Source organism: Cervus elaphus, chromosome 20 (genome assembly GCF_910594005.1).
Source record: "Cervus elaphus chromosome 20, mCerEla1.1, whole genome shotgun sequence".
In the NCBI taxonomy this organism is placed as follows: Eukaryota; Metazoa; Chordata; class Mammalia; order Artiodactyla; family Cervidae; genus Cervus; species Cervus elaphus.
The window spans coordinates 126,130,052-126,142,856 of NC_057834.1; the positions used below are offsets into that span (position 1 = coordinate 126,130,052).

The 12,805-nt window shown below is 43.5% G+C and overlaps 1 protein-coding gene and 1 non-coding gene across 9 annotated transcripts in view; both read right to left on the reverse strand.

The window, feature by feature from the left end:
* Window positions 1–7: 7 nt before the first annotated feature.
* CAP1 (cyclase associated actin cytoskeleton regulatory protein 1) overlaps window positions 8–12,805 on the reverse strand; it is a 28,433-nt gene continuing 15,635 nt past the window's right edge. For 4 of the 8 annotated variants that reach the window (XM_043875814.1, XM_043875815.1, XM_043875816.1 and 1 more), the window contains exons 3-13: window positions 12,615–12,715; window positions 10,847–10,924; window positions 9,016–9,159; window positions 8,836–8,921; window positions 5,736–5,841; window positions 4,323–4,500; window positions 2,758–2,933; window positions 2,465–2,588; window positions 2,243–2,325; window positions 1,786–1,929; window positions 8–1,172 (exon numbers count right to left, since the gene is read on the reverse strand). In XM_043875814.1, the coding sequence (XP_043731749.1) occupies window positions 1,089–1,172; window positions 1,786–1,929; window positions 2,243–2,325; window positions 2,465–2,588; window positions 2,758–2,933; window positions 4,323–4,500; window positions 5,736–5,841; window positions 8,836–8,921; window positions 9,016–9,159; window positions 10,847–10,924; window positions 12,615–12,715 (1,304 nt within the window). In that variant the 3' untranslated portion in view covers window positions 8–1,088. Of the gene's footprint in view, window positions 1,173–1,785; window positions 1,930–2,242; window positions 2,326–2,464; window positions 2,589–2,757; window positions 2,934–4,322; window positions 4,501–5,735; window positions 5,842–8,835; window positions 8,922–9,015; window positions 9,160–10,846; window positions 10,925–12,614; window positions 12,719–12,805 lie in introns of all 8 variants that reach the window. The other 4 variants (XM_043875810.1, XM_043875812.1, XM_043875811.1 and 1 more) reach the window with 1 other exon arrangement.
* On the reverse strand, window positions 5,073–5,145 carry TRNAR-CCU. Its single transcript has one exon. It is a non-coding gene; the product is annotated as a tRNA-Arg (tRNA).

Here is a 12,805-nt window from a genome sequence, read left to right on the forward strand (position 1 = left end):
ACGAAGAGAGTTTGGTATTAATTTTATTCTATTTTCTGTATAACTTTAAGTACATAAAGGTTTATTTCCACAGGCCTCAGGAAATGGGTAGAAATCACAGGACAATCTCTCTTCCCACCGAAAAAAGTTGCATATTTTGGTAAAGTGTTTGTCCTAGAGGAAAAACTGAAATTTGCATTAGCAAGGCTGTGCAAGATTTTTACACAAGACCTACAAACAGCCTGCAGTGGAGGTTTTAGTCCTTTGTTCAGGTGCCCAGAAAGAAGCCAAAAGTTGTGAGTATGACAGGGCCATGGAAGCAGTGAAGATGGATGATGGGCACCTAGAATGGAAAGAGAAAGGGAAGCCAGATTTCTGGGAATGGTGCGGTTTTCCCTTTTTTTCCCACTCTTTTTAAGTCATCTCTGTAGGAAGGTGCTGGGCAGGGGCCCGAGAGAGAAAGGGTCCAAGACTCCTTTAGCTGGCCTGGGTGCAGGGCACCACCACAGCAGCTAACACAGGACAACCTACTGTCAGGTTTGGGCAGGTGCAGGATGGAATGCAGAAGAAAAGGAATGCTTACAGTAAACCATTTTGCTAGGAATGCTAGATGGCCAAGCTTCAGCCTTTGGTCCCTCTCCTGCCTCACTTGTGAATAGTGAAAGTCAGTTTAAGTTAGAAGAACTAACTAGGATCAGCTTCTGTTACCTTCACACTTGTTAGAAAAATGTTAACTTGTGTGAACATTCTGACCTGTTAATTCCTGGGACTGCTATATTTCTCCCCAAAGACTATTTGTTGGTCAAATAACCCCAAAGGCTGAAAGCTAAAGCACACCTGTCCTGGTCTGCAGTTGCTTAAGAATGGACTGGTGGTGTGGTTGAGCTGATATGAAAGAGCTGCACCTTCCTGCGGAAGATCAACTGACCTGCTATCCCACCCCAAATCTCAGCCTGAGGTATATTTCAGTGAAGGCAGGTAGCTGTGCTTCTCGAAGCAGAGAAGCAGTTTAAGAGCAGAAAGGTAGAGGAAATCTAAAAAAGAACCATCTTGATACAGGTTTATCCCATGATGTGAGGGAGAGGGCAAGGAACCCAGTGGCACTTGGCTTATCCAGCAATTTCTGTCACTGTGGTGACCAACTTCTGCCCATTCCATAGGGTCTTGAACTGCTCAGGGACTGGGAACTCATTCTGCAAATAGAGAAACAGGAAGTTTAAACCTGAGCTAGGCAACATGGAGTTAATTAAATCTTAACACTTTTCTCCCAATGCGTGTTTGCACTAAACTGTGAGAGCAAGTAGGATGTAATGAGAGAAATGGAATCTGCTTGTGAAAGCATGGCTACGGGGGCTACGGAACTGCCACACGGCATCTTAGAGGCCACCCGCCCCACCCTGACACAGTGAAGAAGCAGTGCAGTGTAGGAAGGAGAACAGGGCCTCCAAAGCTAGACAGAGGGAGGGCTGAGTCTATTTCCTACTGACCAGTGACCTTGGACAGCTGTTAAGCCTGTGAGGTACAGATGGGAAGGTGAACGGCTTCGTGGCACCAGCTCAGCAGGGTGCTGTGACTCAACCCCAGTCCATTCTAGACCCTGAGCATCTGCTCAGCCTAAGAAAGCCAGAAACCACTCTCCTTAGGGGGTCTACTTTGTGGGACCATCTCAGGCTTCCATGTGCTTGAGCTGTGCACAGCTGGGTTGGACCCACTTGGTGCAGAATGTCCATCAACTAGCTTTCTCCAACACTAGCCTTCAGTCCTCCTGTTTTCACATCATATTACTAGAGGGATCAAGAAACTTACGAAGTCACCGCCTTCTGTAGGAATGAGGACATTCATCTCAGAAGATTTGGCACTGACTATCTCACAATCCAGGGAGTTCTTGCTCAGGTATACGTGGCAGCCATCTGTTTTGTTGATGGAAATGGTTGGCACTTTACCCATTACCTGCAGAGGAAACCAAGAGCACTGAGTTCTGTCCTCCGGAAGAACAACAGTTAACTGTGGGAAAAGCTTTCCCTGTTTCACCAGAGCACATGAACAACTCACAGGTGTACAACAGACACTGGATACTAGGGGTGGGTGGGGATGGTGCTGGAAACAGCTCACGATAAGGGCCAACTCCTTTCCTGCAACATCCAGAGCAGCTCAGCTTACAGACCCCACAGAGTCAGATTTCTACCAAGGCAACATCTGTGGGTCGGCTGTGTCTCTTTCAATTCCCCCGAGACCAAAGGAGGGAGCCAAGGTATCAAGTTACCTGAACTTTGACATCCTTACTATTGATTATTTCCACAATGCCCACCACATCATCAAACACCAGACCGAGTTTCTTACAGTTATCTAGGAGAAGAAAGGGAGCAGGTTAACAGTGTAACTTTAAAGGAAAGCATTCTATTAAGAATCTCTAGACATAGGGGCTGTAGGGTGCCAGCCCTCTTCAGCTTTAGGACAGAGCCTGCCTGGGCCAAGAAGAACTTACCTACTGTAATGGAGTTAATTTTGCCCTTGATTTGCAATGTCGAGTTCACACACTTGAATATGTAAGCCACCTGTTTCAGCTCTGTATCCTCTATCACCAGGTTGGAAACATTCTCCTGGTTTTCCTGTTAAAGAGATACCCTTTTAGGAACCTCATCACTAAGCACATCCCAAAAACCAGACTATGCCAAACTTTCTTTCTTGTAATCAAAAGCCTGCACTCGTTTGGCTGTGCCCCATTTAGTCTCCTTGCACCCACTTCTTGTTCCCCCACTCTGGGCATTTTTAACTCACCACTCTCCACTTCTTGCCCTCCAGTTCAAGTAGAGCTGGCTCCTTCTTTGTGACTGGTTTAGGGGGATCTGGTTTAGGTGCAGAGAAGGGTTTGGGGCCACTTCGTATTGGACCACTCTGAGCCTTCAAGGCAGGGTTCTTGTGAGTCTTCATGTCATCGGATACGTGTTTCAGGGCTGTAAGAACAATAGCTGCTTTGTTACTGTCCTTCATACCAGGGCTTTGAGCGGAGGCAATAACCAACTTCTGTTACCAGAAGCTACACTGATCCTTAACCAAAAATTCAAAGCCAAAACCTAGAGCCTCTAAGATGTTCTCTCAAACACCTTTGGAAAAGCACTTTTATAATTCTCTTCTACCTCAAGGTTAAATTATAAAATTCCACCAAAAAATAAATAAAATGCAGAATGTGTATATATGGGGGGGGGGGTGGCTATAAAAACACAAGAAAAAGATCTATAAAGACATTAAGTATATAATCACAAAATATGTACATAGTTTTTAAAGCAACAGAGGAATAAAAAGTAATATGTGATAATAAAGAAAATTTGGTAAAAGGAAAAATAACCTCATTCACAGCTAACTTACCACCCACCCCCAATCAGTGCTGGCACTTGAAACTTCCCTTCCAATAATTTTTCTATTCCTAGTTGTTTTTTATTTAGATGTAAGCATAGACACTTAGAACAAAAAAAATTGATTTAACCAATTAACACAGTAAAATTTTTCTCAAGTTAGCCTATAGTTTCTAAAAATATCTTTATATTTTTTAAGGGAAAAAAAATTCCATAATCTCCCTCAATAGGCTGACATATGTGTTGCTTATGAATAGAGCCCCATCTACATAAGCAACACTAGCTTTCTAGCATCACCACTCCGTGTGGTTAGTTTTTTTTTCCTTTAAACACTGCATGGTTCATGGCAGAAAAAAAAGACTTAATGGTTGCATAATATTCCATCATGAGGAACATACCACAGTTAACCATTTCTCTTAAAGTTGGATATATAGATTGTCATACCATTCTTAGCTACTATAAATAATAATGTCTAAAATTTGTCCTTTCAATATTTTTATAGGTAGATTCCTAGGAGACTGTTGTATAATTTAGACTTCAACCTACTGTATATAAGAGTGTCTACCTTTTCTATGCCAACATTAGGTCATTCTTATGCAAGATTTCTGTATGACTAATATACATCCTTGGAGGAAGTTAACCACCCCCTTCCATGATGACTTCCCAAAGAGACCATGTGGTAACATGGAAAAAGCTCTAGGGAAAACCACTGGCATCATGTCTTGGCACAATACAGCAGGTACTCTGTATGTGCCCCTTAAATCACTTTCCAGTGGGAAGAGAGATTCCCACAACTATAATGACCCATTTTCAATTTCCATTTAAGCCAGCTCTGCTGTCCCTTTAGGCAACCTGAAAGAATGTAACACCCCAAAAGCATCTCCCATAAACAAACCATGATTATGGTTTACAGACTCCCAGGTTTCTAGCTGGTAAGTTCTTGCCAAAACAAGTTGTTTACTGACTCCTCTTGCCAAAGCATTCACTTACCATGTGTGATCCCCTCCCCCTGATTAATCTGCGCGAACAGTGCTGAGCGTGAGGCAGAGTCATCTGAGCCTGAGCTGGTGGGGACTGGTGGGGGAGGTGGGCCTGGAGGCGGGGGAGGAGGACCAGATCCAGCAGAGGGTCCAGACGGCAGGCCACTCAGTTCTTTTGCCACAGGCCCCTGGAACAGTAAGTGCAGGGAACACAGTCAACTTTTCTTCCCCTCGGTACCGACCCCAACAGGGCCTTACATGTATCCAAGATACATGGAATTTTCACTGCAGCCCGTGATGCAATGATTAATGCTCCCGACCCACACCCAACTCAGCTCCATTTTTCCAGCTCTAAACCTAGAGTTCTAAAAATCTTAGCGTGTCAGCAACACCTCAGACTTACAAAACCCAAGACTGACTTCACCCCCTGCCTGCTCTTCCTGTGCAACCACCCCCCTCTGCTTTAGTGAAAGGCATTACCGTCCAAGCTTGACTGTTCAATCATCTTCTCACTAACTCATTCTATTATCTTGGTTGTATCTCCGTAAGTTTGTCTGTATCAGCCCCTTGCACCACAAGTACTTACACAGTCTGAGCATAAGCCCTTGCCCCTAACCTATGTACTAAGACTTTTTAAAGGACAAATCTGATCATTATCACTATTTTGCTCAAATACCTATTATAGTTTCTTATCATCAATTTTTTTAAAAATGTATTTATTTGGCTGCGCCAGGTCTTTGTTGTGGCACGTGGGATCTAGTTCCCTGACCAGGGATTGAACCTAGGTCCCCTGCATTAGGAGCGCAGAGTCTTAGCCACTGGACCACCAAGGAAGTCCCCTTATCACTTATTACAAAGTCTAAAAGTCTCAACTACTGCCTTTTCAGCCTTTCCTCATAAAAATTTGTCTCTCTCTTCTTACTGAAGGCAGATGACCAATCTCTACATTTATTCTGCATTTCCTTTAAGCTTTGCTGTCACCCATCTCTCCCACTTCCATCCTACACCTGAAAAGTCTCAGATGAGAATATGACTCCTGAAAGTATAGTATCTCCCAGTTGAGAATCACTCTTTCTCATACTCTGTAGTGTGTGCCTTTATAACAGCACTTGACTTGGTGACTGGTACTGGGGTTTTGTATCTTTATTTTTAAGCTTCCTGAGGGTTGGGATGATGTTATTCATTCATCTATCTCCCCTCCAGCCCAACCATGTCCCTGACCCATGTTTACCGACATTGAATAGAACTGAGTATTCTTTCTCTTACTCTTGCTTTCCTTACTCTTACCCTTTTCCTTCTCTTTGATTTCTTTCTAACCCCCACTGGAAAGACCAGCATGTCTTCTTGAACTTTGGTAGCACTAAAGTCTAAGAAACCTGCAGACCCAATCCTGGAGGAATGACAAGAGGGGAGGAGAACTCACCGTTCTGCTCCAGGCCAGTCCGGTGGTATGGAACTCCTTAATGTAAGCCTGCAGCTCTGTCCATATACTCAAGTAAGCTTTGACCCAGTCCACATGCTTCTTATCCCTGGGAGAATTAAAGAACAATTCACTGCAGGCAGTCAGGGTACATTCCAACAGTGATTCCAGTGTGAGCTCACATTTTCCTGCCTGTGATGCTCCTTAGGCTCTGCTCAATGGCAGTTTTTCTATCATAACTAAGCTTCTCTTTTCTTCTTTTCTAAACCTATTCTCTTATCCTAATTAGACCAAAGTCCATACCAAAAGGGACTCTATATCTCTACCTCTTATAGCAATATGCCTTAAATTTTTTAAAAAAAGTAACAAACTGTTTTTTCAAAGTATAGTAAGACCTTAGACATCAGTTCAGTTCAGTTCAGTCAGTCCGTCGTGTCCGTTTGTGACCCCATGAATTGCAGCACGCCAGGCCTCCCTGTCCATCACACTCCCGGAGTTTACTCAAACTCATGCCCATCGAGTCGGTGATGCCATCCAGCCATCTCATCCTCTGTCGTCCCCTTCTCCTCCTGCCCCCAATCCCTCCCAGCATCCAGGGTCTTTTCCAATGAGTCAACTCTTCGCATGAGGTAGCCAAAGTACTGGAGTTTCAGCTTCAGCATCAGTCCTTCCAATGAACACCCAGGACTGATCTCCTTTAGGATGGACTGGTTGGATCTTCTTGCAGTCCAAGGGACTCTCAAGAGTCTTCTCCAACAGCACAGTTCAAAAGCATCAATTTTTCGGTGCTCAGCTTTCTTCACAGCCAACTCTCACATCCATATATAACCACTGGAAAAACCATAACCTTGACCAGACGGACCTTTGTTGGCAAAGTAATGTCTCTGGTTTGTTTTTTTTTTTTTTCTTTTTGTCTCTGCTTTTTAATATGCTATCTAGGTTGGTCATAACTTTCCTTCCAAGGAGTAAGCGTCTTTTAATTTCATGGCTGCAGTCACCATCTGCAGTGATTTTGGAGCCCAAAAAAATGAAGTCTGACACTGTTTCCACTGTCTCCCCATCTATTTCCCATGAGGTGATGGGACCAGATGCCATGATCTTAGTTTTCTGAATGTTAAGCTTTAAGCCAACTTTTTCACTCTCCTCTTTCACTTCCATCAAGAGGCTATTTAGTTCCTCTTCACTCTCTGTCATAAGGGTGGTGTCATCTGCATATTGACCTTAGGCATCTATTTTTTTTTCAGTTCCACCACTTTATTGCTACCAACCCATCTCCCTCCACCCTCGTGCACACATGCTCAGTCATGTAATCCCATGGACTTCAGCCCGCCAGACTCCTCTGTCCATGGACTTTTCCAGGCAAGAATACTGGAGTGGGTTAGGCATAATCTTATATAAAAAACTGAAAAGAGCAAATATTCTGTGCCTGAAGCCATGGTCAAGAGGGCTCTCAAGCATCACTATGGATCTTCAGGACTCCAAGAAACTCAACTGCCTTGTAACATAATGCCTTCCTCCAAAAAGTTAGAAAATAAAACACTTCCCCTTTAGGAGGAAATAATCAGTATTAAATTACAGAAATAGCACTGCACTATAGTTTAAGTCTCCTCTCTTACATATTATTAGCTGGAAGACTTTATGATTATTGAGCACCAAAGAATTGATGCTTTGAACTGTGGTGTTGGAGAAGACTCTCGAGAATCCCTTGGATTGCAAGGAGATCAAACTAGTCCATCCTAATGGAAATCAGTCCTGAGTATTCAATGGAAGGTCTGATGCTGAAGCTCCAATACCCTGGCTGCTGCTGCCGCTAAGTCGCTTCAGTCGTGTCCGACTCTGACCCCACAGATGGCAGCCCACCGGGCTGCCCCGTCCCTGAGATTCTCCAGGCAAGAACACTGGAGTGGGTTGCCATTTCCTTCTCCAATGCATGAAAGTGAAAAGTGAAAGTGAAGTCGCTCAGTCGTGTCTGTCTCTTAGCAACCCCATGGCCTGCAGCCTACCAGGCTCCTCCGTCCATGGGATTTTCCAGGCGAGAGTACTGGAGTGGGTTGCCATTGCCTTCTCCCAATACTTTGGCTACCTGATGCAAAGAACTGACTCACTGGAAAAGACCTTGACACTGGGAAAGACTGAAGGCAGGAGGAGGAGAAGGGGATGACAGAGGATGAGATGGCTGGATGGCATCACCAACTCAATGGAGATGAGTTTGAGTAAGCTCCGGGAGTTGGTGACAGACAGGGAAGCCTGGCATGCTACAGACCATGGGGTCGCAAAGAGTCAGACATGACTGAGCAACTGAACTGAACTGAGCATAAAAGCCAATTTCCTCAACTGTAAATTGTGGAGTATAATAGTGGGGTATAATCAAAATATTGTGATACTTAATTCCAGATTACTAAAAGGATCAAGGAGCTGCTTGATGTTCTGGGAGACATCTCAGACCCAAATGAAGGCTCATTCCTTCACAGAGTAGTCACTCAACATATGCTGGTTACTGGGGATGAACAGAAGGAAGAAAAGAAGGGTTTGGAGAGTTACGCAGCTAAGTAACAGGTGCCTGTAGTCACTCCAGCTCAAAACCAGTGATGGAGAAGTTCACACTATCGGACACATGTGGTTAGACGTACAATAACTCCCCTTAGGCAATACCTGCAGTGGTCAGACAGCCTTCCTCTCTCTTTACCTGACCATAAGAATAGTCAGGGTAGTATTACAAAGTTACTTGTAGCTTTTGCCATTGAGCCAGTTAGAAGTTTTCAACAAAGGAACAAAATCTTATCCACACAGGCAAAAAAAAAAGGGCATTAGTTCGTTTTCACATCCAGCAAAAGCTCCTAAACCTGTAAGGGTAAGGATGAGAAAACTCAAAAGCCCTCTACAAACCCCGGAGAAAAAGCAGAAGAGGAAGAAGAAACACTTCCTGCTTGCAGATCCAGCTTCTATGAGTCAACACCTATCACACTTTCCAAAAAGCAGCCCTGAGATAAGAGAATCAACACAGCAGCCACGGCCAGCCTTAACTTAGCCCAAAGCCCTGCTCTAACAAGTCAAACAACCAGCTGGGTTTGTTCTTTACCCCTTGAGGACAAGCTGAACTTACACATCTTTGTACTCCTTGAGGACTCGATTTGTATAAAACATGGCAGCATCATTCATTTCCTTCACATAGGGACCAGGCTTGGGAGCCTAGAAAAAGAAAAAGCTGTCAGTGACTCAGGGCCTTTCCAGCCACATCTCCTGACCTCTGTCCCTTCCCTCCGATAGAAGCTGCGCAGCTCACCATTGCCACCCAACCCAGGGCCTGGATACTTTCGCTGACAGCTGACAGGTGATTGAACAACTTGCTGCCTCGGTTCTTCTCTCGAAAGGTCACCACTTCTTGGATCTGCTCGGAGATGGGTGCCAACAAGTCAGAAAGCTTGTTCTAGAGAAAAGAGGCAGGAAAAGACAAGAGGTTAGCATCTTTCTGTGTTTTATATTGCTCAACTTTGATGTTATAAGGCAAGAATTCTTTATGAACTACAACAAGCATGCAAATAAACTCTGTATTTATCTCCAAAGATTCACATGGCTACACTACTACTCAACACCTCACTCTCCTCAGAGAGCTCCAACTCCTCAAGCAGGATTTTGTGGTTCTTCATGATCAGGATCCATACCCCAGCTGTACCACAAAATTCTACCATTTCTGTCATTTGTCTCTCTTCTGTCCCACTAACAGGGGCTACTAGCTCGTTTCTGGGCACCCATTCATGATGGGTTCTTCTCTTTCCATCTATCCACATGCTCCTCTGCTTCATGAGGACCCGCCAACCCCAGCCACACTGGCCTCCTACAGCATCTCATCAGCACAGCCAGTTCTGGCACCTTAACACGCAACATTTATTAACGGACCCATGTGAACATTTATTAATGGACCCATATTTTTCTTTATTTCTCATTAATTCTTCAAAGACAAGGGCTTTGTTTTAGCCCTATTTTATAATCTGCACAGCCCTCAACACAGTGTTAGCCATACAGCAGCTGCTCAAAAGAGATATGCTGAATCAAATGCAATTAGAGGACTTGGCATTTGGGCAGGAAGCTTAGCATAATGGACGAATCTTGTGTTTCTGTGTTTTCATCCTTCTCACAAAGCTTGGTTTCCTGAACATCTCGATTCTCAGATCTCAGTATGAGAACAGTCTAAAGCAGGAGTTGGTAAACTTTCTGTAAAGAGCCAGACCGTAAATATTTCAGTCTTTGCAGGCCATACGGGCTCTGTTGCTATTTCTTAACTCTGCTGTTGTAGTGCATAGAGCAACAACAGACAATACTTAAAAGAATGGACATGGCTGTGTTTCAAAAAAACTTCACTTAAAATAGGTGGTGGGCCAGATTTGGCCTGCAGACTACAGTCTGCCAATCCTTGATCTAAAGTAAGGGAAATACAATAATGTCTCAGCTGCCTGAATTGTTGTGAAAAGTGTGGGGTTGGGAAAAAAGGCTTATACAAAATGCTTTAACCTTTTGTCTTTTAATTTTTAAGACTAAAAATTAGAGTCTAACATATTTAACATTACTTTTGCTACTTTTACATTTAGGCGTGTTGAGGGTTCACAGGTTTTAATACAGCACTAGCACGAAAACTTATTTTATTACCCCCTACTTAGGAGAGCCAAATGCAAAAAAAGAAGAAACGTAACAAAACTAAAATGTGTGGCTCTGAGAAAAATCTAAATTTTCTCTAATTTATTTTCATACTTTGGCAGTGTAAAATTTTGAGGTAGGAATAAAGTTAAAGAGAGATGTCCAACCACTTAGGGTGAGGGGAGAAGCAATACTTTTACAATCTCCCCAGAAGTCTTACTAATAAGCACATCCACAGTGGAGCAAGAGAATCACTCTCTAGGGCCTAATGAACTTAGGAGACAATATAATGAATTTGGGCTAAGCCAAGAGACTAGAAAAGACTGCCAAATGGCACATTCCCATAGTGGGGCTTAAAATCGGACTCTCCTGGGACTGGGTGCCTGGTAGGTCTATCTTAACATGTTGTGATAGCTCAGCAGAAAGCCCTCAACCTGTCCTGCGCATCAAACCATAACAAAACCAACTAGTAGTGAACTTACGCCTGCTGGCTGCTGGCACTGAGAGGCTGTAACCAGGAGAGCTCGCTCTAACTTCAGACCTGTGTGGACCATCTCCGCCTGAAAACAAAAGGACAGGAGAAGAATCAGCTATCAGCGACACTTCACAACTGGACAGGTCCTGATAAGAGTAACCTGAAACCTCCACGTTCATGTATTCTGGCAGCAACCCAGGCATTTCATGTTGATTTCTTTAAGTAATCCAGATTTCAGGGACTGATAGCAGAATTACATATACCATTGCTCCTGCTGGAACTAATCAGGGTTGTATATCCAGAGTTGGAAACGAAGATACTTAGGGGTTTCAATGAAGTCAAGTTCGCAATTGCACATGTGTGGTATGAAGTGCACTGAAAAATCTCTCCTACCTCTCATCACCAAAAAAATCTGTTTTCAAAAACCAGAGGTAGGAGTAAAAGCAAAAGCCTAACCTCATGCCTCAATTTCTCAAGGTATTTACTCCATAAGGTTAAAGCTATTTTCAAATGTTGGACCATGACCTATCACAGATCATTAAATCAACTTTGTGACACATAATGAGCACTTTATTACGTGAAGTACAGTAGAACAATGAGTGCAATACATCAATTAGAAATTATTTTTTTTAAAAAGGTGCAATACAAGTAGCATAAGCACCATCTATCTTAACTGGTCTTCCCAAGTGGCGCTAGTGGTAAAGAACCTGCCTGCCAATGAAGGAGATTTAAGAGACACGGTTTCGATTCCTGGGTCGGGAAGATCCCTGGAGGAGGGCACGGGGAACCCGCTGCAGTATTCTTGCCTAGAGAATTCCATGGACAGAGGAGCCTGGCGGGCTATAGTCCATAGGGTCGCAAAGAGTTGGACACGACTAAAGAGACTTAGCACACATGCATATCTTGGTTACAAATAAGTATTTCTTCCTGAGGGCCATGGACAAATGAATTTTAAGAAGCATGAAGCTATAAGCACTACCACATACAAAAATTCAAAGTCAAGTCATATTTTTTTTTTCTGGGGTTATATTTTTTAAATGTAGAAGTGATACATTTTAAACTTTTTCAAATGCTATCTACTGTATAAAGTAAAAATGCAAGCCCCATACTCCTAAGTCCCAGTCCCACTCTCTAGAGTTAACACCACTGCCAACAGATGGTATCTAACAGGCTTCAAATATATCTTCCAAGGATCAGGCAAACAGTTTTACTGAAGGGTCAGGCTGATTCTAAACATGGTTACTGCTTACAAAGGATCACTCAAAGACTAGCAGGAAGGTTCTGGGTCCCAAAGAGAAAGACAGAGTGGGGGTGGTGGTAACAACGTGGGTAGCAGCACATGAAGGGAGGTGGGTGGAGAGGCACCTGTCATTGCCTACTTCATATTCTTACTGTGGGCTAAGTGTGAAAATAACTCACATTAGCATAGTTTTAGCATAACTACCAAGCACAGTTTCATAAATGCTAAGTCATGATGATGAGTCCTTTGAATAAGCCACCCCAGGCTTGGTTATATAACATGGTGGGGTAGCACATTCTCACTACCAAGATGAGCAAAGCAAGCTATCTATATAAAAGAAGCCCATCAGAGCATGTGATAAAAGCAGAGGGCCTGGAAAAAAATCTGAAAAACTATTTCAGAGCATAGACTGAGTTCCTCAGTGCAGGTAGAAGCAGCCAGAAGCCTCTCAAGGGGCTCTTAAACCAAGGATAACTAGAATTTGAAGAAAGCCACCAGTTCTTAAAAGACGGAAAAAAGTGCCAAACCTCCTTACATGTTTCTGCACATCTCCCCCAATCTCTTTACTGATCTTGAGGTACTCTGCCACAGGACCGGCCAGCAGTGAGTCAAAAGCTTGCACATACGGAGTTGTTCCTGCTGAAGACAGACACACCACCAAGAATGGTCACACATGTTAGAAAGAGGGTTTGTTAAAGGCACTTCCATATGAAAGGGGAGAGGCAA